This window comes from Chrysemys picta, chromosome 9 (genome assembly GCF_011386835.1).
Source record: "Chrysemys picta bellii isolate R12L10 chromosome 9, ASM1138683v2, whole genome shotgun sequence".
NCBI classification, from domain to species: domain Eukaryota; kingdom Metazoa; phylum Chordata; order Testudines; family Emydidae; genus Chrysemys; species Chrysemys picta.
In genome coordinates this window covers 529630-554740 of record NC_088799.1, presented here as the reverse complement: position 1 = coordinate 554740, position 25111 = coordinate 529630, and the positions used below count along the sequence as shown (strand labels likewise).

General features: G+C 41.2%; 1 protein-coding gene across 17 annotated transcripts in view; it reads left to right on the top strand.

Moving 5' to 3' along the window:
• The window catches only part of DLG1 (discs large MAGUK scaffold protein 1), a 360872-nt gene that overhangs the window by 13682 nt on the left and 322079 nt on the right, over positions 1-25111 (top strand). For all 17 annotated transcript variants that reach the window (XM_065557448.1, XM_005295637.5, XM_065557446.1 and 14 more), the window contains exon 3: positions 7320-7486. Coding sequence is in view for 16 of the 17 variants with exons in the window: in XM_005295637.5 (XP_005295694.1) it covers positions 7320-7486 (167 nt within the window). In the remaining variant the exon portion in view is untranslated. The remainder of the gene's footprint in view (positions 1-7319; positions 7487-25111) is intronic.

The following is a 25111-nucleotide window of genomic DNA, read 5'->3' as shown; positions in this document are numbered from 1 at the left end:
TATTGTCAGTTAAAAACATATATGCATAAGTGTGCACAGCAGTAGTAGTCAGTTTGGAAAAATAAAATTTATAAAAAGAGGTATGATATTCTGTAACTAAAGAGGTTACATGAAGCAACAACAATTCCATTTTGCAATGCTAACATTGACACTTTTTACACAAAAGACGGTGGGGGAGGGATGGGGATATATAGCTTTGTTGGGGAATTAGCTTTGAAAAGAATATTCCAGAGAGTTTAATTTCATGCGCCCGCCTTCCCTTTTTATCCACTGGTCATGCTGACAACATGCCCTGAGTCACCTGCATTAAATAGATATTTTAAACTGGATGTAGGAGGTGGGGTAAGCACAAAGGATAGAATAGTGTAGGAGCAGTAGAGAGAGCTGAAATTTCTTCAGAACTTTTGACTGAATACCTTTTCAGGTTTTGGGAGTTTGTCTACTATTCTAACAGCCAATATGATTCTGCTTATACTTTGTCTACTAGTTCTTCATTATCCTGAGCAGCTGAGAGCTTGGCAAATGCCACACATGTCTTGAATTGCCTGCCCTGAAATAACACACTGACCCTTTGGTCTTTTTGAGGCAGTGATCAATCTCAAGAAAAGTCATGGGTGCACATTATCTGCTCTCTGCTTTTTTCAGTGCAATGAAAAGACACACACAGAAAGCAAGACATTTAACTTGGAATGAATATTCCTTTTTTAAACGTATCATAGATATGAGAAATGCAAGAAAATTATGAAAGAATTAATTCACTGACACAGGAAAAGTACTTGGCCCCCTTATGTGAACAGTTTTGAAAATATGCAGGAGTTTTAGGAAGTTCCCACACCAGGAATCTATTTTTAAAACCATTTACATTTTGGTACAGTAATTGGTGTAAATGTTAGGAGGGTGGCTTGCTAACTTTAATTAATCACCATGTGTGTAATAGAAGCACAAGATGGGGTACTAGAGTTGGTGTCTGGTGTGTACCACCAAATCACGCTAGGGAACAGGATGACTGGTTACTTCTGGTTCCTTAAGCACCTACCTATAATGTGTAGGAAAAATACCCTGCATTATAATGGAGGACTTCAGTCTGAATGACACATGCTGGTAATCTCATGCTATCAGTACTAAAACATCCTTGAAATGTCTGTATCAGGAATCGACAACCTTTGGCACGCAGCCCGTCAGGGAAATCTGTTGACGGGCCAGGACAGTTTGTTTACCTGCAGCGTCTGCAGGTTCGGCCGATCGCAGCTCCCGCTGGACGCGGTTCGCCGTTCCAGGCCAATAGGGGCTGCAGGAAGCGGTGCAGGCTGAGGGATGTGCTGTCTGCTGCTTCCCGCAGCCCTCATTGGCCTGGAACGGTGAACTGCGGCCAGTGGGAGCTGCGATCAGCTGAACCTGCAGATGCTGCAGGTAAACAAACCGTCCCGTCCCACCAGCGGATTTCCCTGATGGGCCGCATGCCAAAGGTTGCCAATTTCTGGTCTATATTATAGATGACTATTTTCTAACTCAGAAAGTGTTGCATCCAACATGGGGGAGATTTCGTCTTGACAGATAAAAGAGGAATTGATCACAGAACTAAAAATTGACAATAGTGTATCTACAAGTGATCATGACTTGATCACATTTGCTATGTGCAAACAGAAAGTCCAAACCTTATATATGTATAGACACACGCACTTTGTTCTCTAAAAGGGCTAATTTCACAAAGCTGAAAACAATTATGAGCCAAATCAGCTGAAAGAAAGAATTTAATCAGAAAAATGTGAATGATTATTGGTAACTGCTTAATAACTCTTTACTTGATGCCCAAAAATCCACAATCAAGAAATCAACCTGACTTAGGGAGGAAGTAATGCCGGCTATAAATATGTATTAAAAAAATGGAACAAAGGGGAAGTTGATAGTAACGAATATAAATCAGAAGTTGGGAATTGTATACAATTGATAAGGGGGAAAAAAGCACACAAGTAGAAATCTGTGGCCAGCAGAGTAAAGGACAAAAAGGATTTTTTAAAAAGCATATTAGGAACAAAAAAGTATCATGATATTTGCCCATTCCTAGATGGAAATGGTAGAATTGTCAATAATGCAGAAAAAGCAGAAGTGTTCAATAAGTATTTCTGTTCTGTATTTGAGGGGAAAAAGGTGTCACATGATGAAAGACTTTCCAGTCCAGTTGTAAATAAGGAAGATTTTAAACAGCAGCTGATAAAGTTAAACACTTTTTAATCAGCAGGTCTCAATAACCTGCATTAAAGAGTTTTAAATGACCTGAGCCATTGACATTGATTTTTTGGTAACATTGGGGAAGTTTTGAAAGACGGGAAGAAAGCTGTTGATGTACCAATATTTAAAAAGAGTAAATGGGATGACCCAGGTAATTATACACCGGTCAGCTTGACATTGATGCTGGACAGAAGAATGAAAGGAATGGTAGGCACTTGATTAATAAACAGTTATAGAAGGGTAATATAATTAATGCCAGTCAACATGTGTTTATGGAAAATAGATCCTGTCAATTTTGATACCTTTTTAAATGAGATGAAAAATTTTGCTGATAACGGGAATAGCATTGATGTAATGGACTTCTATAAGGTATTTGACTTTGTGATACATGACATTTTGATTAAAAAAACCCAGAATAAAACAAAATCAAAATGACTTCCATTAAATGGATTTAAAACTGGCTAATTAACAGGTCTCAAAAGAATTTGGTCCAGTAAAATATATGACCTCACCTACCTTGTCTCAAGTCTCAATGTAATTGTAAACAGGGGATCATCATTGAATAGGTGTGTTTCTAGATGGGGTCCCACAGGGACTTGTTCTTGGTCCTATGCTATTTTATTAATGACTAGGAAGAGAACATAAAATCATCACTGATAACATTTGCACACAACTCAAAGATTTGGGGAGTGATTAACGAAGAGGACAGGTCACAGATAAAGGGTGATCTGGATTGCTTGGTAAACTGTTCTCAAGCAAACATTATGCCTCGTAATATGGCTAAAATATACGTGTATACATCTAGGAACAAAGAATGTAGGCAATACTTACAGGATGGGGGACTCTCTCCTTGGAAGCAGTAGACCCCTCTATCTGGGGCTCATCGTGGATCACAAGCTAAATATGAGTAAACAGTGTAATGCTGTTGCAAAAAAAGCAAACATCATTCTGGGATGTATTATCAAGAGTATTGTAAGCAAGACACAAGAAGTAATTCTTCCACTCTACTCTGCGCTGATTAGGCCTCAACTGGAGTATTGTGTCCAGTTCTGGGTGCCACATTTCAGGAAAGATGTGGACAAATTGGAGAAAGTCCAGAGAAGAGCAACAAAAAAAATTAAAGATCTAGAAAACATGACCTATGAGGGAAGATTGAAAAAATTGGGTTTGTTTGGTATGGAGAAGAGAAGACTGAGAGGGGACTTGATAAGTTTTCAAGTACATAAAAGGTTTTTACAAGGTGGAGGGAGAAAAATTGTTCTTAACTTCTGAGGGAAGGACAAGAAGCAATGGGCTTTAAATTGCAGCAAAGGAGGTTTAGGGTGGACATTAGGGAAAACTTCCTAACTGTCAGGGCGGTTAAGCACTAGAATAAATTACCTAAGGAGGTTGTGGAATCTCCATCATTGGGGATTTTTAAGAGCAGGTTGGACAAACACCTGTCAGGGGTGGTCGAGATAATACTTAGTCCTGCTTTGAGTGCAGGGGACTGGACTAGATGACCTCTCAAGGTCCCTTCCAGTTCTGTGATTCTTAGACTCTGAAAAAGCCTTGGGGGTTGTGGTGGATGATCAGCCGAACATGAGCTCCTAGTGTGATTCCGTGGCCAAAAGGACTTAATGTGATCCTTGGATATATCATCAAAAGAATCTCAACTAGGAGCAGGGAAGTTATAATCCCTCTGTATTTGGCAGTGATGTGACCACTAATGGAATACTATTAGTGTCAACAATTAAAGTAGTATGTTGATAAATTGGAGAAGGGTTGGAGAAGAGCAGAGAGAATGATTAAAGGATTGGAACATGTGCCTTATAGTGAAAGACTTGAGGCTCAATCTGCGTAGCTTAATAAAGAGAAGGCTAAAGGGTGACTTGATTAGTCTATGAGTACCTATGTGGGGAACAAATATTTGAAAACGGGCTCCTCAGTGTAGCAGACAAAGATCCAGTGGTTGGAAGTTGAAGCTAGACAAATTCAATCTGAAAATAAGATGTAAATTTTTAACATGGAGTATAACCATGGGAACATCTCACCTAGATATCATAGAATCATAGGACTGGAAGGGACCTTGAGAGGTCATCTAGTCCAGTCCCCTGCACTCATGGCAGGACTAAGTATTATCTACACCAGCAGTGGGCAACCTGCGGCTCATCAGGGTAATCCGTTGGTGGGCCGCGAGACACTGTTTACATTGATTGCCCGCAGGCAAGACCATCCGCAGCTCCCAGTGGCTGCGGTTCACCATAGTTGTGGAGCATTTTTAATCTCTGGCAATATTAAAATCAAGTTGAGATTTTTTTCTAAAAGATAGGTTCTAGTTCAAACAGGAACTAATTTAGGGAAGGTCTATAGCCTGTGTTAGACAGGAGGTCAGATTAGATGATTGCAGTGGTCTCTTCTGGCCTTGGAATCTATGAACCCCTATTTTACAAGCTAATTGGGGATTGTGGAATTCATAAAATGAAGAAGTTCATAAAATTTAATGCCTACAGTAGATACAGCATGTAAGTAGAATGGTGCACTGCATTGCTTTAAAGCGATTTCCACTGCATTGAAGGTACTGGAATTTGAAGGGATATCAATTCTTCATTGACATTGCTTATGTGATTCCTCCCCCCCTGCCCCCTCATCAGGGAAAAATGGTTTGAATAAATGTTCATAAGATTGTTGTTGTTTGTAAAATTGAGGTTCTGCTGTAGTTCGTTCTGTTGTGTCCATTTTTCATTATTGTCCATAGTTAGGTGGTGGTTTACTACATAATTGGATACTCTTTGCTACCATTTTCCTTTGTCATCTGGTTATGCAGTTTTTCTTCATGTATATTTTAATAAAAATGCATGTTTTGATAATTGGGGAAATACTTTTTTCACTGTCCCTTGTGTGCCATCTCAAACTAACCTGCGGCAGTGCGTTATTCAGTCACTTATAGATTAATTACTCCTGGAGGCATTCTGTGCCAAAAAATTAAAAATTGTGCTCACAATATTTTAAAATTCTGCAAATTTTATTTGTTAAAATAACACTACATAATCTTGCCTGTTTCAATTATTTTGGTAATTTATTTCAAAATAGCTGTCAGTAAGTATGTCTGTAACAATAAAGACAGAGACACACAAATTCCCCCAGGAGTAGAGTTAAATCCCAATGACAATCCAGTTCCTATTTCTCTGGCCCTTCCCCTCCTGCCCCCCAGAGTCCAGGCAAGACACTCACAACACCTCCCCCACCAGCCCACTTGCGGGGGACCCCCAACCATCACACCCAAACCCCCTCCTCCCCAGAGCCCTTGTATTGAGCCCAGTAACTTGTGTTAGGCTAAAGGCAGGGCTGGCTCCAGGCACCAGCTTAGCAAGCAGGTGCCTGGGGCGGCCAGTGAAGAAGGGGGGAGGGAGTGGCATGTCTGGCTGTTCGGCGGCAATTCGGCGGCGGGGCCGTCACTCCCTCTCGGAGCGAAGGACCTGCCGCCATAGAATGAAGCGGCTGTAGAGCTGCCGCCGCTTGCGATCGTGGCCTTCCCCCTCCCCCCTTTTTCTCTCCTTGGGGCGGCAAAAACACTAGAGCCGGCCCTGGCTAAAGGATATCTTCCAGAAAGGTATCCTGTGTTTCAATTACCTCCCCTGGTAGTTTCTTCCACTGGTTAATCACACTCGCTGTTAAAAATGTGTGCCTTATTTCTATTTGTTTATAAACCCTAATTTCAATTTGTCTGGATTCAGCACACCATCTTGTTGTCCTTCTGTCCTTTGCTGAATTCTGTCCGCTCTTTTTAATATGGAGTCACCAATGACTACTGCTTGCCGCCTTTGGATGGTTGAAAACTCTTTTTTGTAGTTTCTTGCTTCATATCACAAGGATGAGTATGTCCCCTGTAACTTTGTTTTTGTTCCTTCAGCGATGGGCTCATCACTGATGAATAGCTGAATATTTGATAACAGTTCAATACTTCTAGCTGGGTTGAATGGCTTCTGTTTCTCTTTCCCCTCTTGATCAAATTGCCTGTCTGCTTCTTCCATTTCTGTGCAGTGTAGTTGTAGACGTGTCAGTCCCAAGTTATTAGACAGACCAATGGTCCAATAAAAGATATTACCTCATCAACCTTATCTCTTCAGTTTCTACTACCTCTCCAGTTCCTTTATCACCGATCTTCTCCTTGTGGTGTCTGTAGCACTGATTTTCTGAATCTGTTCTAGTATTGCCACCACCTTACACATCTTGCACCAGAAATCTCTTGACTTCCGACAGAAAGAAAGATAGCAAATCCAAGGCATGTCACAGAAGTTCTTTTTTTGTTCATATCCACTACCAGTGGAAGAGCCATACTTGAAAAGAAGGAATCACAGTTCCTCCTGTAAATATCCTCTGAAAGTCCCCTGTTTATTGCCCCATTCTGCTCAAGAGTTTGCTTGGCTACTGATTTGTATACCAAGTGTTGCTACTTTTGCTCCATTTCCTTGCTCTCAGGGAGGGATTAATCACTCAGATGTCAAACGCTGGGTCTGATCAGAGATCCAGCGGTGCCAGCCATGTAATCTTCACAGACCCAAACAGACCTGTCTCACCTGGCTTGACTTTTATGGAGACAAATAACAAACAGACCAAACATATAACTCACCAATTATCTGTACCTGCAGTCAGAGGATCTGCAGCTACTCCCTCGGAAATGCTCCTGTTTGCCTATATCCTGCCACAAAACATATTTGAGATACTTGGATTTTTTTCCTAAACCCCAGTTTATTTGGCACAAGAGTCATCATCTTTTAGCATGTCCCTTTCTTGAAACTGGCTTGTCTAGCCTTAATTTTTCCTTTACCAAGAAAAATAAGAAGATAATTGAAGCTTAAAATTAGAAATGCTGTAACTGGTAAGTAACTTTGTTTTTTGTTATCTTTGTACTGTATTAATTAGTCAATCAGTGATATGTGCTGCTTTTACCCAGGCAATGCTGCTTTCCATCTCAAGTTTTATTCTGGTTATGGTTCTAAAATGTTGTATAGTCTTGTGTAATTTTTTTAAAGCTTACTAAAAGAAACTACTAATATAATTGTACTGTAATATAAAATCTCATTTCTGAACCATTTTTACATTTCTAGATATTCAAGAATTTTATGAAGTGACCTTACTGGACAATCCAAAATGTATTGATCACTCTAAGCTATCTGAACCAGTACAACATGTGAATACCTGGGATTTCTCCAGCCTTCCAAGCACAACAGTGACATCAGAAACACTGCCAAGCAGCCTTAGCCCAAATATAGAGGTACGGTGTGGATGATGATCCTATTTATCTCAGTTCTTGATCAAACATTTCCTGTATTATTAGATGTAACCCACTGCTGGTTTGAGGATATCAACTCATGTATAGTTTTGTTCTTATTCCTCACTCCCTCTTCTTGTCAGAAGTATTTATATTCCTGGGAAAAATTCCTGTATTACTTTTTTCCATCAACAATCTTAGTCACAGGAGGACTATTGTAGAAATAACTTCTTTAAATACTGAATATGAGCGAGCATTTACTAAACAAAAAGAGGTGTATGCACTCCAGATTCTTGACTGTATCCTTAAACAGGGCTCTTGTTCTCAAATCAGAGGTTTGCAATAACTAATGAGTTTAGAATTGCCACACCTAGCCTTACAAACTTGAGATCAGATCTAGCCATACGTAGAACATGTTACCACCACTGGATCCTATCTATCAGCATTTCACCCCATTGAAATGTTTTGCTTGAAAATCCCAGCGATTTGTATTGGTGGCCCTCTTCTGTTACTCTTAAGAATATGCTGCTACCCTTATCAAGGAATGGAGAAAGGTCCAGTTGGCTGAGTCAAGCTGAGCAGTTCATTCCCTCCTAGTACAGGAGCTGAGTGTGCAGCCTCTACATTAATTCCAGCCCTTTTCTCTGAGGTATCTTCAAAGCCATACAGGAGCTTTGGATATCTAATTCACATTAATTTTAAAGGAAATTCGAGGACCAAATTTCTTAGGTGGCTTTGAAAATCTCAGTCTTGAAATAACTTTTTCCCATGTGACAGTGTAAATTGCTAGCACTAGGATATTATGACTCATGGGGGAGTTAGAATTCTTCCCTCGTTAAAATTTTTAAGTTTATCACTTTTAAAGAGTATGGTTTGTGCTGAAAATCCTCATTCTGGGGTTCCGTGTTTTATCCAAAGTAGCAAATGTTGTATGTATCTTTAAAAATACACTAGATATGATTCTAGGAATTGGAGCAATGAACCTTTCATTTTTAACAAAAGTGATTGAAATGGCAAAACTAGAATTGTAAGACATCTAGATGATCTCCTACACATCACATGTTTATGTCTCTAATCTACAGTTGAGTCGCATCATAGGCTCATTTTAACTTACGCAATTTTAACTATACGCACTCAGCAAAACAAAAAAAGAGAAAAATAATTTAAATACTGTACCTATAGTGCGGGCGATTTCGCCCGCCATTCCACTCAATGAGCGTTTGACTATACACGATTTTCGCCTTATGCCCTGACTTCAGAACCTAAGATGCGACTCCCCTGTACTAGAAATTGAGCATGTGAACAAAATAAAGGAGATTGTGCTGGCACTTGGGCTTTGACAAATCTCTTATAAAAGGTTGTTGTGGAAGCTGTCATACAATAAGAGAGAGGTAGAAACTGGCAAAGAGAGAAAAAGGTAATAAAAGGTAAGTTTTCATCATGGCAAAAGAGTAAAGACTGCTCTAAGAGTTTTTGGTAGAGTCTATGTTTAATATGAAAAATAGGATGGCAAAATTTGCAGAATATATATTGAGTTTCTTCATGAAGAGAGACAACTGAAGAACATCTGAGGGGACCTTACAAAGTAAGTGAATGTGCATTGGGAGATGAAATTTTATGTTGACAAATGTAAAGTAATGCACATTTAAATGAATAATTTGAACTTTTCTTGTATGCTTTAGATTACCTGTAACCATTCAGGAAAAATACCTGAGTGTCACTGCGGTCAGCTTAATGAAAACATGCTCAATGTGCAATGATGATGATGATTTTTTTTTAATGATGCATAAGGAATAGGATGCTATTTTTAGTGGGTCAGCTTGAGCCCCACTAGCGTGAGGCTGTCTACTTGGACTGGGAGGCTTGCTCACAGTTGCAGTGTAGGCATACTCTAAGCTGTGTGGACTATATCAGCAAAGCTATAGGGCTATAGCTATGCTGGTATAATCCCATAGTGGAGATGCAGCCTATGCTGACAGAAGGGGTTTTTCCATTGGTTTAGGTACATCACCTCCCTGAGGGATGGTAACTAGATTGATGGAAGCATTCTTCTTTCAGTCCAGCTTTATCTGCACTGGTGGTTAGGTCAGCATAGCAACATCAGTCAGGGATGTGGGTTTTTCTCACCCTTAACCAATATAGCTGTGTCAACTTAAACTTTAAGTGTAGACAAGCCTAAGTGAGTTATCCAGTCTGGTTTTACAGGCTAACATCAACACCTTGTTTGTTCTTCGAGTGTATATCCTTATGGGTACTCCACCATAGCATGTGTTTGTGCGTGTGCACTCTTGACCGGAGATTGTAAATAGCAGTGTCTGGAGATCTATGCCAGCAGTGCCTTGTGCTCCCATGTGAAGGGGTATGAGGAGGCGTGGACCTGCCACCACTTCAATTTCTTTTTGACTGCCCGTGGTTTGAGACGGAGCAATTGTTTTTTGCTGCTTTCAACCTGCTTCCTGCTTTGATTGTTTACTTCCCTTGTTTGTTTTGTTTATTTTAGTTTTTATTTTCTAGTTAATTTTTTTTCTTAGTTGTAGCATATTTTGTGGTACGGGGTTTGCCCCCAATTTCTTGCCTCTTGTGGTCTCTGGCCATTCCCTGGATTATGCCTAAGACTCTGGAGTTCCAGCTTTATCAGAACTGCCACAGGGCTTTTCCTCATAGTGATGGGCACTCAAGTTGTCTCTGGTATCTCGGAGAAACTCACATACCATCAAAGCGTAAAGTCTGCTTGGGATTCACAGGTAGGTCCCACAAAGATAGAGAGGCTAAACTGAAGCTTCTCTTAATAGAATGCTCCCTATTCCTCCCGCCCCACCTGGTATGTTGGCCTCAACCTCTTAAGCCACTCCAGTGACTTCTGGATCTACAGGGGCAGTTCCAGAGATGAAGCACTCAAAAACAAGATAGCATCTCTCTAGAGGTTCTAGAAAGAGGGACAAGTCACTTCATAGAGCTGATTCTTGTCCCACAGTGGGTACAGCCGATTCTCCAGCTGACGCTGGTACCGAAGCCCTGGTACCTCCTAAGAAGCTCTGATCAGAGAGACCGTGCAAAGCAATGTGCCACAAGGGGTGGGGGTGGGTAGAACCAGTTCCTGTCCGGTGGCTGTTCCCTGATGGGAGGGGAATGTTTTGCCTGATGGTAGGGAGACTGTCCAGGTTGCTGTCTGCAAGGAATAAATCCTGCTCTAGGATGCATAGGGAAATGTGTCCTGGAGGAAGCCTTAGAAGGGGAAGATGGGATTTGAGAAACTGCTGCGGGGGGCTGAGGGAGGGGGCAAATTTCATAAAACCTTTGGGTTTGTACCCCTTAAAAGGAGTGAGCACCAGAGTGTTGGAGCAAGTCCCTTAACCTGTCCCAAAGCTGTCACAAAACCATCTGGGCAGTAATCTGGTTAGAGTTGATAAGATATGCAGTTGAGTCTTAAAGGAAAATCTAGGTAACGGTAGTGAAGACTCCAGTCGATGCTACTATTCAGTATGAGTAAATGCTCATGCATGTCCCATCAACAATGTCCCAGCATGGTGTTAGGAGACACTGTGCTGCTGGAGGTGGCATCTTTCAGATAATAAATAAAACTGAGTTTCTAACTATTTACAGTGATTAATGTACCACAACAATTTTTGCAAAAGTTAGGGGCTTTAGACCATGTGTCCTAGCTATTTTAAAACCGGACTGTTGTATTCTGTTCTCTTCACTTTCTGCCCTGACCTGGGTAACAGTTGCAACCTTAGAGGTGGCTGCATTTCAGTGGTGGGTGAAGTAACAGCATTAAAAAGTTTGAATACTTTTATACCTAAATTCCCAAAGGGCATATTCTGGTTTATCTTGGTTTATTATTCTTTTACCAAATCTCTGGTTACAGATAACATAACTTGAGAAATTATTGAACAAACTAGTCTCTGGGAGGGTGGGGGGAGTGGATGGGGAGAGAAGAGTGCAGATGGTTGGTCTGATGATTGTATGTGAGATCCAGTAATCATCCATTACATTTAAAAACATTTCCCTTAAGAATTAGGTTGAGATGTTACTCTGTAATACAACATACCAGCTTTTGTCTGGTAGTCCACTTAAGCTTTCATTTAATTTAATTTCTGCACAATTTAACTTCAAGTTTCTAGTCGTAATGGTTTCAAGATGATGATCTGAATATTAATGGATGTAGTGTTGTGTTCCTGAGTCTGCAGACAGCTTCCGAGAGTTAATAAGGCTCACTTTACCTTCTTTCCTGTTTCTGAGGGGGAAGTACTGGTGTGTCGTGTGTTTTTTTTTTTTTTTTTTTTGAACCTGGGAGTTATCAAAATGAAATTGTAAATTTATCAGTCAGTTTTTAATCCATTTAATGTGTGCTATGTTGTCATTCTAGTTTTTTATCAAATTGTCATATGGTACCAAGTCAGATGCTTTACAGAAGTCTTATTACATTGACACTGTTACCTTTATCAACCAAATTTATAATCTAATTTAAAAAAAGTTAGTTTGATAGGATCTGTTTTCCAATAATTTCTGTTATACCCAAAGAGGACATGGAGAACAATTGATCACTGTCCCTTTATAACAAACTTGCATATTTGAAGACTGTTTTTGTTCCCCCTTCAGCCTTCTTTTCTATAGACTAAACATGCCCAGTGCTTTCAGCCTTTCTCCACAGGTTGGTTTTTTTTTCAAACCTCTCCTTGTTGCTCTCCTCTGAATCAGGCAGAGCAGGGATTTGAATCTGGGTTTCCTGCATTCCAGGTAAGTGCCCTAATTCCTGGGCTATTTTGTGCTGGGTGTCTCTCTCTATCTCTGGTTTTGAGAAACCTCTGAGAAACTTTCTGTATGAAAATTTTAGAGACACTGTTTGTTTCTGTGAAAAGTTTTGGTTTAGATTAATTGACTTTTTCTGATTGGAAGAGACATTACATTAAAATATTCCCAACAGCTGTATTGTTGACCACATTGTAGACAATGAGGAAGTGATAAGGAATGCATGATGCTTTTTCCTTAACTTCTGACATCCATGCTTTTAAGGTTTATATTAAAGTTTTCAGCCAAAATGGTTTGACCTTTTCTGACAATGAGTGTGTTGGTCTGTGTGATGAGTTGAGCCCTTAGTCATTACTACTTGTAGATAAACATAGAATGGGTATCAGGAAAAGCTTCCTAAAAGAGAGCTACTAGTCTTTGGAACAGCTTTCCATGGTAATTAGTAGAGTCCCTCAGATGATCTAAAAACTACAAAGTGCTAGAAAATGTATTGTGGAGACTAGTCCTTCACTGATGAGGGACTAAAGTTTAGAGAGGGAAGAAACCTATTAGAATTATGTAATTTATATGATATGTGATACAAACCAATTCAGACTTGGTTTCTAGAACTTATCTTTAGTATATAAACTTAGGGGAGAGATGGGAGGTTCTGGATACAATCACAGTTGTAATGTCTATGTTACTTAGTGGAATGGGTATTGAGAATCAATTCAATATGTTTATAAATTTAATTCTAAACCTGAACGATGTGAAACAGATTTCCTTAAGTAGATTATAATTCCTAATTGCTTAGTAATTTGTATATGTTTCAACATGGTCATTTTTGTTAATATAACTGGCAGTCTAGTCAGAAGAAGAAGCTGTCTGAACCACAACAGTGTGTATTAGAAGAAGATACCATTTTTATAGGTATCTATTTTTTATCTTAAATAGGACTCCAAAACAAGGTGGTGATTTCCTTTTTAATTGTCACCAATGTGTGCTATTTCTAAGTTAGTGTTTCACTGCGTTATTACATGTCCAAAAGATGATGCAGTTTGGTTTACCTGGAGGCTAAAAGTCTGAAATTTCTAAACATGAATATATCTATTTTTTCCCCCTAAAATTACACTTCTCTAGTAAAGACTGTCTTTTCCCTTTGCAAGTTGCTTGAGTTTGTTTCCTTGCTCCCCTCTTCTAAAATTCTACATGGACTATTCCATTCATTACTGCCTAAGAAAGTCAATTGTTTTGCAGCCTGCAGATGCTGAAATGGTTTGATGGTGAAAATCTTTGCTTGCAGTTACAATTTTTTCTTTTTTGCGGGGAAGATATTTAAAAAAAAAAAGAATTTGTGACCAGCTAGGGAAAACCAGTTTCAGACCTTGTACACTAGAAAACCATTTTGCATTGCATTTCATCAAATGACTCCCTGTGAACCTCATGTGTTAAGCAATCCTGGGAGAGGAGGGATTAATAAAACAGCATATGAGGAAACAGTTAACTGGTATGGAATAAACTCTAACATCTTCTGTGGCTTTAGTTCAGGAATAAATTCAAGCTCTTCAGATACAGATAATCAAAGTAAATGAGTTTGACTGCTTTAGGACACTTAAAATGCTTTTATTGTAGCTGGTGTTTCTACCTCTGAGTGGATCCAGGAGAGAACCTGCCATAAGTTCTTCTGCTTTGACCTCAAGTGAGCCACCTTATCTCAGTCCTGAGTTCTTTGTTAGTCAGTGGTTAGTTACAATAGATTTGTAATAAACTATTTTCATGTCTAGAAAAATAGCTGTTATGCTGAAACGATGGATTGCTTATGTATTGTAACAACCAAGGTAAGATGCTAACGTCTTTGAACTAGTTGTTAACAAGATTTTTTTTGGGTCCTTCTAATAATATTGTAAATATTTTTTTTTTGTCTAATCATAATAGAAATACCTTGTCACAGCTTTCTGTAGTCTGATTTTTAATTTGAATTCTTTTGCTGGATTAAATCCTATAGTTAAGATGAGCATCTAGTACGGTTTGTAAATATCATGTTTCTAAGAGCTAATTATGGCAGTACTTTGCTGCACTGATTTTTTTTAACTGATGCATTTCTTATCATTCAGCAGCAAGATTTTCTATCTAAAAAAAGATTTAAAATTCTGTATGCATTAACATAACAGCAGTTTCTTCTTTTATGAAGAAATCAAAATGTTATATTTATATAACCTTTCCCAGAACACGTTTAATATTTTTTCCTATTTAAATGGTTGTCTAAGTCTGAGAAAGTACTGTTAGGGATTATTGATTTTAAAAAATGTCCTGTAATTTTGGCATCCTAGCTTCTGTGAGAGAGATCTCCAGATAGTTTGTTGTTATCCATGAGGTACTAGAGTAATGCTCTATGCTTGGCAATAATTTCTAATACAGCCAGTTGTAATTGCTAAACCTAAATATTCTGATAGTGACATTGCATTCAATTTAGACAATGTGCATGTAAGTGGAGAAAGTGGAACTAGTTTTTGAAACATTTTTATGGGCATGGCAAGCTATTGCTCTGCTCTTTGCCTGTAAATAAATATATATTTTAATAATGACTTCTTGTTGTTTGAAGTGTTTTTTTTATTTTTAAAAACAACTATCTACAGCCACATCTGATTATTTGGACCAACCTAAATAATTAATACATAAGTAATAGTATAAGTGGTACAAAAAGTCTCTCTCTGAGAAACTGGAATAATATTTTATATCTTTTTAAGGAAAATATTCTGGTTTACTGGTGATAGCCTTTTTTAAAGACAATGAATAGGGATGCCTATGAGTCTTTTTGATAGACAGTAAGAAGTGCAACTTCTAACGATTTAGGCTAATTCTCTTTATACAGTTGTGTTCAAAGGATTCAACCTTGATAATTAGAGTGGGTGAAGTCGCATCATCTTTCACCATATGGCTTTCCTTTTGATGTCTAACTGAGCTCAGTATTGTCAAAAATAAAACACATACTGGTGTAAAGTCCCAAGTTTGATTAATTAAATTCACAGTTGGTGCATTTCTGCCATTGTTCTTTCATTTAGACTGTTTATTAAAGTAGAATGATAGGAAACATAAGCTTTTCATTCCTTTACTTGGATATTAGTTTCCATATGTTTGTTTTATTTTACTATAATAAAGAATTTGGTAAGAATATTTTTTGCATAGTAACTAACAATATATTTGGACACATACGCTAGCTCTTTTAACACAGAGATCATTTGTTTTTAACTTTAGTTCTCTCAGGCAAGGATTTACTATCCTTTCTCTAGTCACTCAGAAGAGTGAGACAGCAATTTTTCAAATGAGAAGTTGAGGACTGATTTACCCACTCAGTCATCCTGGGCCAGATTTTCATCTTGAATACATTATTATAAATCCCAAGTAACTCCACTGACTTCTGTAGAATTACTTGTGTCTGTATATCACTGTAGTGAAGAGCCAACCAGGGCCCACTCTTGAAACAGTTTTTCTGCTTGTCTGTTTGGTACTTGGCTGGGCTTATGAGAGTCTCCAATGGTTGCAGTTGGCTTCTAAGGCCTGGTCTACATGTGTGTGTGTGGGGCGTGTCGATCTGAATAACGTAGCTGAAGTTGACGTACTTAGATCTGCTTACCGCAGTGTCTTCACTGCGGTAGGTCGACTGCTGACGCTCCCCTGTCGACTCCGCTTCCGCTTCTCGCTCAGGTGGAGTACCGGAGTCAACGGGAGAGAGCTCGGCGGTCAATTTATCGCGTCTTCAGTAAACGCAATAAATCGACCCCCGCTGGATCGATCGCTCCAGAGGTAAGTCTGGACATGCCCTAAGAGTTTAGGAGTTTATTCTTCCTGGCACATTTGGAGAAAGTAATTTTTTATCAAATTTTCACCCTTGTCTGGTAAAGGTGAAGTTCTAGATGTGTTGTGGTGGTTGTGATATTTATATTACTATAGTACTTAGAAATCTCATTTATAGACCAGAACCCCATTGTGCTAAGCATTGTACAAAAACATTACAAAGAGACAGTCCTACCTGCCCCAAAGAGCTACAGTCTAAATAATAGTCACAGGAATGTCCTGGCCTTTTGCCGGTATTATGTATTGTACACTTGCCAATACAAGAGACAGTTTGTATCTGTTACACTTTTAATTGAGCAGAGTTCATTCAAATAAATAATTCTCCAGTTTGCCCTCTTTCCTCTCAAGGAAGATTACTTAACTTAAGGATAACTTAAGGGACTAGTTGCTTCCATACAAATGTGTGCATGTATAAGTTTTAGGGGTGTGCACGTACAGATGTAGTATGTGTTCTTTAATGTTATATACATATCTGGTTCTCTTACCTAGAAGTAAAACTAAATGAACATAATCAAAGTGGTTGGAGCAGCTTTGAAAATGGTTTAAAACAACATTTTTGGAAAGAAGAATAAGTACTTTTCTGGTCTCTCTGCCTCTAGGAAACCTTGTTTGAAATAATTACACTTTTTTGATGTTTAGTAGAAACAGAAAAAAAAATTCCATTACTGAGCTCACACTTTTCTGAAGAACTGAATATTATTTTTCCTCTGCTGTGGAAATTTGAATGATGGTCTTTGATCATTCAGATTAACTTTCCTGTTAGTTCAGAATGAAGAGCTATCCCTTTGGCTGGCAAATTGTTCTTTACAATACTACTTTTTTGTATGTTTGAGGATTACCAACTTGCTTTGCTTTAGCTTTGGAAGTTGGTACTAAAAGATTAATCAGAGTGAATTTGTTTCTCCTTATGTGGGCACACTGCGCGTTAGGTAGGCATGTTTGCATCACTGCAACCATGGATACTCTTTAAGAGCAGGCATGTGGGTTGAGCTAAAGCAATGATATTTAAATAGCTTTCAATTTTGTATGATTACACTAAAAGAAGAACAGGAGGACTTGTGGCACCTTAGAGACTAACAAATTTATTATGCATCCGAAGAAGTGGGCTATAGTCCACGAAAGCTTATGCTCTAATAAATTTGTTAGTCTCTAAGGTGCCACAAGTCCTCCTGTTCTTCTTTTTGCGGATACAGACTAACACGGCTGCTACTCTGAAACCTATGATTACACTGTATGCTTTAAAATATAGAATCTTTAACCAATGTTTTTCAAATTCTGTTGCATAAGAAACTTGCTCTTGAGCAGTCAACTTTATCTTACTTATCCAGTAGCATTGTTTGTTTCCAATGAAACTGCTGAGAGTTTGAAGTGTTGTTGTATTAGTAATGTAACACTGCTATGCAGGATAATAGCTATCTTGCATAAATTCTAAAAAGTAACTCAAATACATATGTTCTGGCATTAATACAGACTTTGATTCTAAAAGTAGTGGTAGGTGTATCTTCATATGATTCTTAACTATAAACTGAACAGATGTACAGTGCTATTTGCCATATCGCTTAAAGATAACATATACATTTGTTTGTAATTTGTTGCAGCAACATCAGTGTTTTTTTTCCTCCAGGCACATGCTTCAGAAATGGAACTATTTTATTGTCAAAGCACCAATCTATTTTAAAGAAATTTTCTTGTACTTCCTGAATGATTGCAGGCTTGTGAGTCCTTCTGCTGATGAAATCCCTCCCAGAACTGTCAGTATCAAGGTTATGAAAAAACACAGGTTTTCTAGGGTCAGCTATTATTGGATGTTGGAGAAGAGGCGTGATGACGTTTGAGTTGTTAGGGCTAAAATAGGTAGAGTCTAGAAGCATCTGGAAGGTGGTCAATGTATCTGATAACTAGGGCCCTACTAAATTCCCGGCCGTGAAAAATGCATCACGGACTGTGAAATCTGGTTTCCCCTCGTGAAATGTGGTCTTTTGTGTGCTTTTACCTTATACTATACAGATTTCACAGGGGAGACCAGTGTTTCTCAAATTGGGGGTCCTGATCCTAAAAGGAGTTGGAGGGGGTCACAGGTTATTTTAGGGAGGTTGCAGTATTGCCACTCTTACTTCTGCACTGCCACTTCAGAGTTGGGCAGCCGGAGAGAGGCGGCTGCTGACTGAGGGCACAGCTCTGCGGGCAGCAGCACAGAAGTAAGGGTGGCAATAGCATACCAGGCCATCCTTACTTCTGCACTGGTGCTGGTGGTGACTCTGCCTTCAGAGCTGGGCTCCTGATCAGCAGCCGCCGTTCCCCAGTTGCTCAGGTCTGAAGGCAGCAGCAGTGCAGAAGTAAGGATAGCAGTACTGCAACCCCTCCCTACAAAACCTTGTGACCTCCTACAGCTCCTTTTTGGGTGAGGACCCTACATTTATGACACATTGAAATTTCAGATTTAAATAGCTAAAATTATGAAATGTACGATTTTTAAAATCCTATGACCGTGAATTTGGTAGGGCTCTACTGATAGCATAGTTTTATAAAATGCTGGCAAGCTACTTTTATTTTAAAGAATTTGCACATGAGTTCACTAGATGGGTTTCTCTTGCTAATTCTAGTAAGTGTGAAAGCTGCTGATCAAAACCACAAGTGGGTGATTAGTTATCAAATATCAAGATGTAAATATATCTGACTCAACATGTGTAAAGTTGAAGGAAGTGTTAGGAAACACTGTAGTGACAAACAGATGCTGCTTCTAAAATACCAACATTTTCAATAGTTAAATAGCAAAATAGGATTCGCGTTCATCTTAAATGTAGTAAATCAGTTTTTGAGTTTTCAAGATCAGGTGTGGCACTGAATATAATTGTTTGCAGAAGAAAAGGAGTAGAATGTCCTATTTGTATGATCAAAATTCAAAGACATTTTTCAAAACATTGTCATTCAAATATAGCTGAAATGAGTGATTGCACATATCCATTCCATTTCAGGTATATGTGCACCCAGTGCACCAAAGCTGGAGATTTTTTTCCTCATAATGGTACGCATTGGAGTTGTGCTTGTGCTCTCCTTACACTCATGCTGCCAGCCCACGATACAGAGAGTGAGAGCTGTATGACCCGACTGCAGTTCCTTCTCACTGGCCGAAAGGCAGTGGGACTAGGTGTGCTCTAGGAATTATTCTGAGGAAGTTCTATGGCCTGTGTTGTACAGGAGGCGAGACTAGATGAGCACAATGATCCGTTTTGGCCATGGCATCTACGAATCTGGGTCTCGTCACTCAACTCCCCTCTCTCTCCGCTCCCCCCCAGTTGAAAATATTTTCCTAAGTTCTTTTGTAAATAGTTTAGTATAGTTATGGTGTTAGTGGTATTATTACATTTTTTTCTTATATTTTGGACATGTGCTTAGCAACTTTGATGCTTTGTACTGGGATATGCCTACATCCCTTCAATTTAAGCGTTGTAATAAGACTATGCAAGTCAGTGACCCTCATTCATGGTGCCTAAAGTGCCTGAGAGGAGGTTATGTTAAGGATAGGTGCCCAATCTGCAGGAGTTTTAAAAGCAGAACTAAGAAAATCCAGGGAGATAAGACTCCAACACCACCTTTTAGAAGTGGCACCATTCCTCCCTTCGGAACCCAGATGCGCAGTGTGCGGTGGTTCAAACTTGGCTCTCTCAGAGTGCACCCCTGGACATTGCTGTCTCCCCTTCTCAGAGGGAAATGGAGAGAAGGTGTCATTCTCTATCTCCACTACCTTGCAAATGACACAGGTCGGATACGTCTCATTTTTCTAGGCCTAAAAATCCCTCTTCATCCATGAGGTCTTGGTCTCTGATGGAGTCACACAGGAGAAGTCAGATACCACGGCTAGAGCACTAGTTCCGGTTAGAAGCTCCCTGGTTCCACATAGTACTTCAGCTTCCATGTTAGAGCACTGAATCTGGCCCTCTATCTGCCCAAGTTGCTCCTGGGTTGCACTGGACTTCTCCAGTGGTCTGACACAGTCGGAGGTGACCTGGGCTATGGGTGGGTCTGGAGCCAGTTCCACTGTCTCCTCTGTAGTATGAGGGGGCGGTCTGGAGAGTGTCGCTTCCATAACCCCTGGGGCAGGTCTATCCATTGGTGGCCGGGAAGGGTAACGTTCTGAGGCCACTGACCTAGAAGCCGTCGAAGGGGTACCCTGGGCTTGATGGTAAGCCAAGGGGGTCCAGAAAGGCCATTGCACGGCGGGCGGCCACTGCAGCTGCCAGGCCATTTGTATGTCTCTGGTGCTTATCGGACCTATGTCTAGTGCGCCTCGAGTAATAAGAGTCGGCTCTAAGTCTGAGGATCCTGAGGGCGATGACCATAGCGGTGCCAATGACCCGGTGGTCGGTGCCATGAAGAGGAGGCCGGGGATCGGTGCTGCAACGATCGCATTGAGGATCGGCAGAAACAAGGTGGAGGTAATTATGCTGGCCCCTGCGTAGCCACGCCAACATTGGTACAGCACGCTTCTGGAGCTGTCAGTGGACACCCCGATCGCGCTGCTGCTCCACCCCCTTTGATCACACAGGACCACAGTCGCCTCCTTCACCCAGACCTCCAGTCCCTCCATCTCATGGCTTGGAAGCTTCCTGGTTAAACCCAATGGAGCTCCAATGTCGGAATTGGTGAGGGTGGTGCTGCTTGGTAGTAGGAAACCTTCCACCGGGCCTCTTACCTAGCTAAGTGGAAAAGGTTCTCATGATGGTGTGAGCAGAGTTGCGTACCTCCACTTTAGGCATCTATACTGTTCATCCTGGAGAATCTACTGCATCTGAAGCAGCACGGTTGGCTGGATCATCCATTAGAGTACACCTCGTGGCCATCTCGGCGTTCCACCCGGGAGAGTTGGGGCACTTGGTATTCGCCAGCCCTATGGTGGGCCGTTTCCTGAAAGGCTATATCCACAGTCCCGACTGCTGGTACCTGCTTGGAATCTCAATCTGGTCCTTGCTAGGCTAATTGGCTACATGCTCCTTCTGTATCTCTCGTGGAAGGTGGCATTCCTGGTTGCCATCACATCAGCCAGGAGGGTGTCAAAGTTAAAAGTGTTAACCTCCGACCCCTCATCCCCTACACAGTCTTCCATAAGGACAAAGTGCAGCTCAGGTCGCACCTGGCCTTCCTGGCCAAGGTGGTATCCTGGCCAAGACATTTTTCTACCAGTCTTCTATCCCAAGCCACATGCTAATGCACAGGAGCAGAGGCTTCACTCACTAGATGTGCGGAGAGCTACATTGAGCGCAGAAAGCTTTTCAGGAATTTGAACCAATGGTTTGTAGCGGTGGCAGACTGGATGAAGGGGCTTCTGGCAGGGCCACCCATAGGATTCAGGGGGCCTTGGGCAAAGCAATTTCGGGTGCCTCTTCCATAAAAAAAAGTTGCAATACTATAGAATGCTATATTCTCGTGGGGGCCCCTGCGGGGCCTGGGGCAAATTGCCCCACTTGCTTCCCCCCCCTCTCCAGGCGGCCCTGGCTTCCGGTCTCCTCACAACACATTTCTTCCTGGATCACGGACTGCATCCATACTTGCTACAACCTCGCCAAGGTCCCAGCCCCGCCTATTATGGTCCACTCAACATGAGCTCAAGCCTTGTCCGCTGCTTTCTGGCCCAGGTGCCCATCTAGGAGATCTGCAGAGCGGCAACCTGATCCTCGGTGCACATGTTTACTGCCCACTATGCCATCACCCAGCATGCTAGAGAGGACGCAGCTTTTGGCAGGGTGGTTCTCCAATCAGTGATTCCTTAACTCCGACCCCACTCCTGTGGGAGAGCTTGGGAGTCACCTGATTGAAATCAATGTGAACAAGCACTCAAAGAAGAAAAGATGGTTACTCACCTACTTGTAACTGTTGTTCTTCGAGATGTGTTGTTCACGTCCATTCCAATACCCACCCTCCTTCCCCTCTGTCGGAGTAGCCAGGAAGAAGGAACTGAAGGGGGGTCGGGTCAGCAGGGTCATATATTGAGCGCCATGAGGGCGCCACTCCAGGGTGCTCCCTGGCCGACCCGACGAGAGCTGCTGAGGGAAAAAGTTTCCGACGACTGGGCATGTAGCGCGCACACACCTGATTGGAATGGACGTGAACAACACATCTCGAAGAACAACAGTTACAAGAAGGTGGGTAACCGTCTCTCCTAAAAAGGACTTCAAGTTCATTGAAGAAAACTGCTACCTAAGCAGTCTATATACATAGGTGATACTGCATCCCTCCTACTCCTAGATAATTAACCTGTTTATGTATTCAAGGACTGCATTAGCTCTTAGACATAGAATTGCTCTGGGATGACCAGCTAATATAGAATTCCTTAGTCCTTTTCAGTATTACTAATTTTCAGGATACAGCCCCACCCTCCCCAGCTTGTATGACTTACTTTCTTTGTTCCTAGAGGTCTGACGTTACATTTGTGTATGTTAAAATGTGTGTTTGAATGAGTCCAGTTAACCCCAGTGATCCAAGTTTCTCTGTAACTAACATGTCCTTGTTATTATTGACCACTCCACCAATCTTTGTCATGTGCAGATTTTACCAGTAATGCTTTGTATTTTCTTTCAGATTATTGATACATATAATAGTGTTGGGACAAGAACAGCTCCCTGCCTGACCAATTAGAAAACATTCCTATTTAGTGATTCCCCATCACTTACTTTTTTGAGATTTGTCAGCTAGCTTTTAATCCATTTCATATGCTACACTGATTTTGTATAGTGGTTTGTTTTCAGTTCAGTTTTTCTGATCTGTGCAGTTCGTGGCTTTTCTCTTTAGTTTGCCAATTAGTGTTAAGCATGGTAGTGAGTTTATGTAGATGCTGCAGTTGAACCCCATCAACCCATCTTATAAGAACCTCTAACTATGCAGCAGATGGGAATAACTTTGAATCCAGCTCAGCTTTGTAGATATTAAAATGCGTGACCCTGAGATGGCCATTACCCTAGTAAGTCCTAATTTTGCACATTCAGAAATGAGTCTTGGTTTCTTGAAAAGTTAAATTAAGCTATGGCTTTTTGGAGCTTCCACATGCAAAATTTCCCATATGTAGCTGTCTTACAATCTACAATCATGTGCCCTCCGCTTTCCCCAATCTTAAAAAAACAGCTCCCACTCACCAAAATTCAAAAATTAGAAATACTACAATAAAACATTCCAATTACTTTTTATTCCAAAATATTAGATAAAATTGAATTTCTAAAATTGTAGTTATTCCAGGGTCATTTATTTTAAGTTTACTCAACTTGCGGGAAATAAATCTTTTAAACTCGATCCTGAACCATATGATCCAAATCTTCTTAGGTGATTGCACTTACATATTGTGATGGGATACCTGGATACAACCTGGAACTGTGGGACTGCTGTGCCCCCTTAACTCTCCGGCCTGGGCTGTCTCTGACAATGCTATGCCAGTGACAAACAGCAAGTTCTTTTTCGAGTGCTTGTTCATGTCAATTCCAATCAGGTGTGTGCATGCGCGCGTACGGCAGTCGGAAGATTTTTTCCCCCTAGCAGCATCCGTTGGGTCAGTCTGGGTGTCCCCTGGAGTTAGAGAATCATAGAATATCAGGGTTGGAAGGGACCTCAGGAGGTCATCTAGTCCAACCCCCTGCTCAAAGCAGGACCCATCCCCAACTAAATTATCCCAGCCAGGGCTTTGTCAAGCCTGACCGTAAAAACCTCTAAGGAAGGAGATTCCACCACCTCCCTTGGTAACCCATTCCAGTGCTTCACCACCCTCCTAGTGAAAAAGTTTTTCCTAATATCGAACCTAAACCTCCCCAACTGCAACTTGAGACCATTACTCCTTGTTCTGTCATCTGGTACCACTGAGAACAGTCTCGATCCATCCTCTTTGGAATCCCCTTTCAAGTAGTTGAAAGCAGCTATCAAATCCCCCTCATTCTTCTCTTCTGGAGACTAAACAATCCCAGTTCCCTCAGCCTCTCCTCATAAGTCATGTATTCCAGCCCCCTAATCATTTTTGTTGCCCTCCGCTGGACTCTTTCCAATTTTTCCACATCCTTCTTGTAGTGTGGGACCCAAAACTGGACACAGTACTCCAGATGAGGCCTCACCAATGTCAAATAGAGGTGAACAATCATGTCCCTCGATCTGCTGGCAATGCCCCTACTTATACAGCCCAAAATGCCGTTAGCCTTCTTGGCAACAAGGGCACACTGTTGACTCATATCCAGCTTCTCATCCACTGTAACCCCTAGGTCCTTTTCTGCAGAAAGGACCCCTCCAATTCTCCAATACTCCCTCCAATTCTCTCTGCCCCTCCCGCCCCCTGTTCCCCATCCCTCTTCAGGGACCTTCTCATTAGCAACTTCTCATACAGGAGGTGCACTCGTTCCTGTCGCTGGGAACAGTGGAAGAGGTCCCTCAGGAGCTGAAGGGCAAGGGCTTCTATTCCTGGTATTTCCTAATAACGAAAGCCAAAGGCAGGCTCAGGCCTATCCTCGACCTGTGAGAGCTCTACAAGTTAATGAAGAAACTCAAGTTCCGCATGGTCTCTTTGGCCTCCATGATCCCTTCCTTGGATCCAGGGAACCTGTATGCGGCCTTCGACTTGAAGGATGCATATTTTGATGTAGCGATTACACCGCCCCACAGATGGTACCTCAGGTTTGTTGTGAGCAACAACCACTACCAGTTCACGGTCCTCCCATTCGGCCTGTCAGTGGCGTCTCGTGTATTTATCAAGTGCATGGCAGTCGTGGCCGCATTTCTACGCAGACAGCAGGTACAGGTACTAGGTTCCTGTACCTTGACGACTGGCTGATCAAGGGCCTCTCCAGGGCTCAAGTGGAGGCACAGGTCAACTTCATAAGAATGTCTTTCAACGAGCTGGGTCTTCTCCTGAACGTAGGGAAATCAACTCTGTCCCCTGTTTAGCGGATAGAGTTCATAGGGGCGGTACTGGACTCGACTCAGGCCAGGGCATACCTTCCGAAAGTGAGGTTTCGAGTCCTGGGTGACATCATTCGAGGTCTCGGGCAATTTCCCACCACCAAATCAAGGAATTGC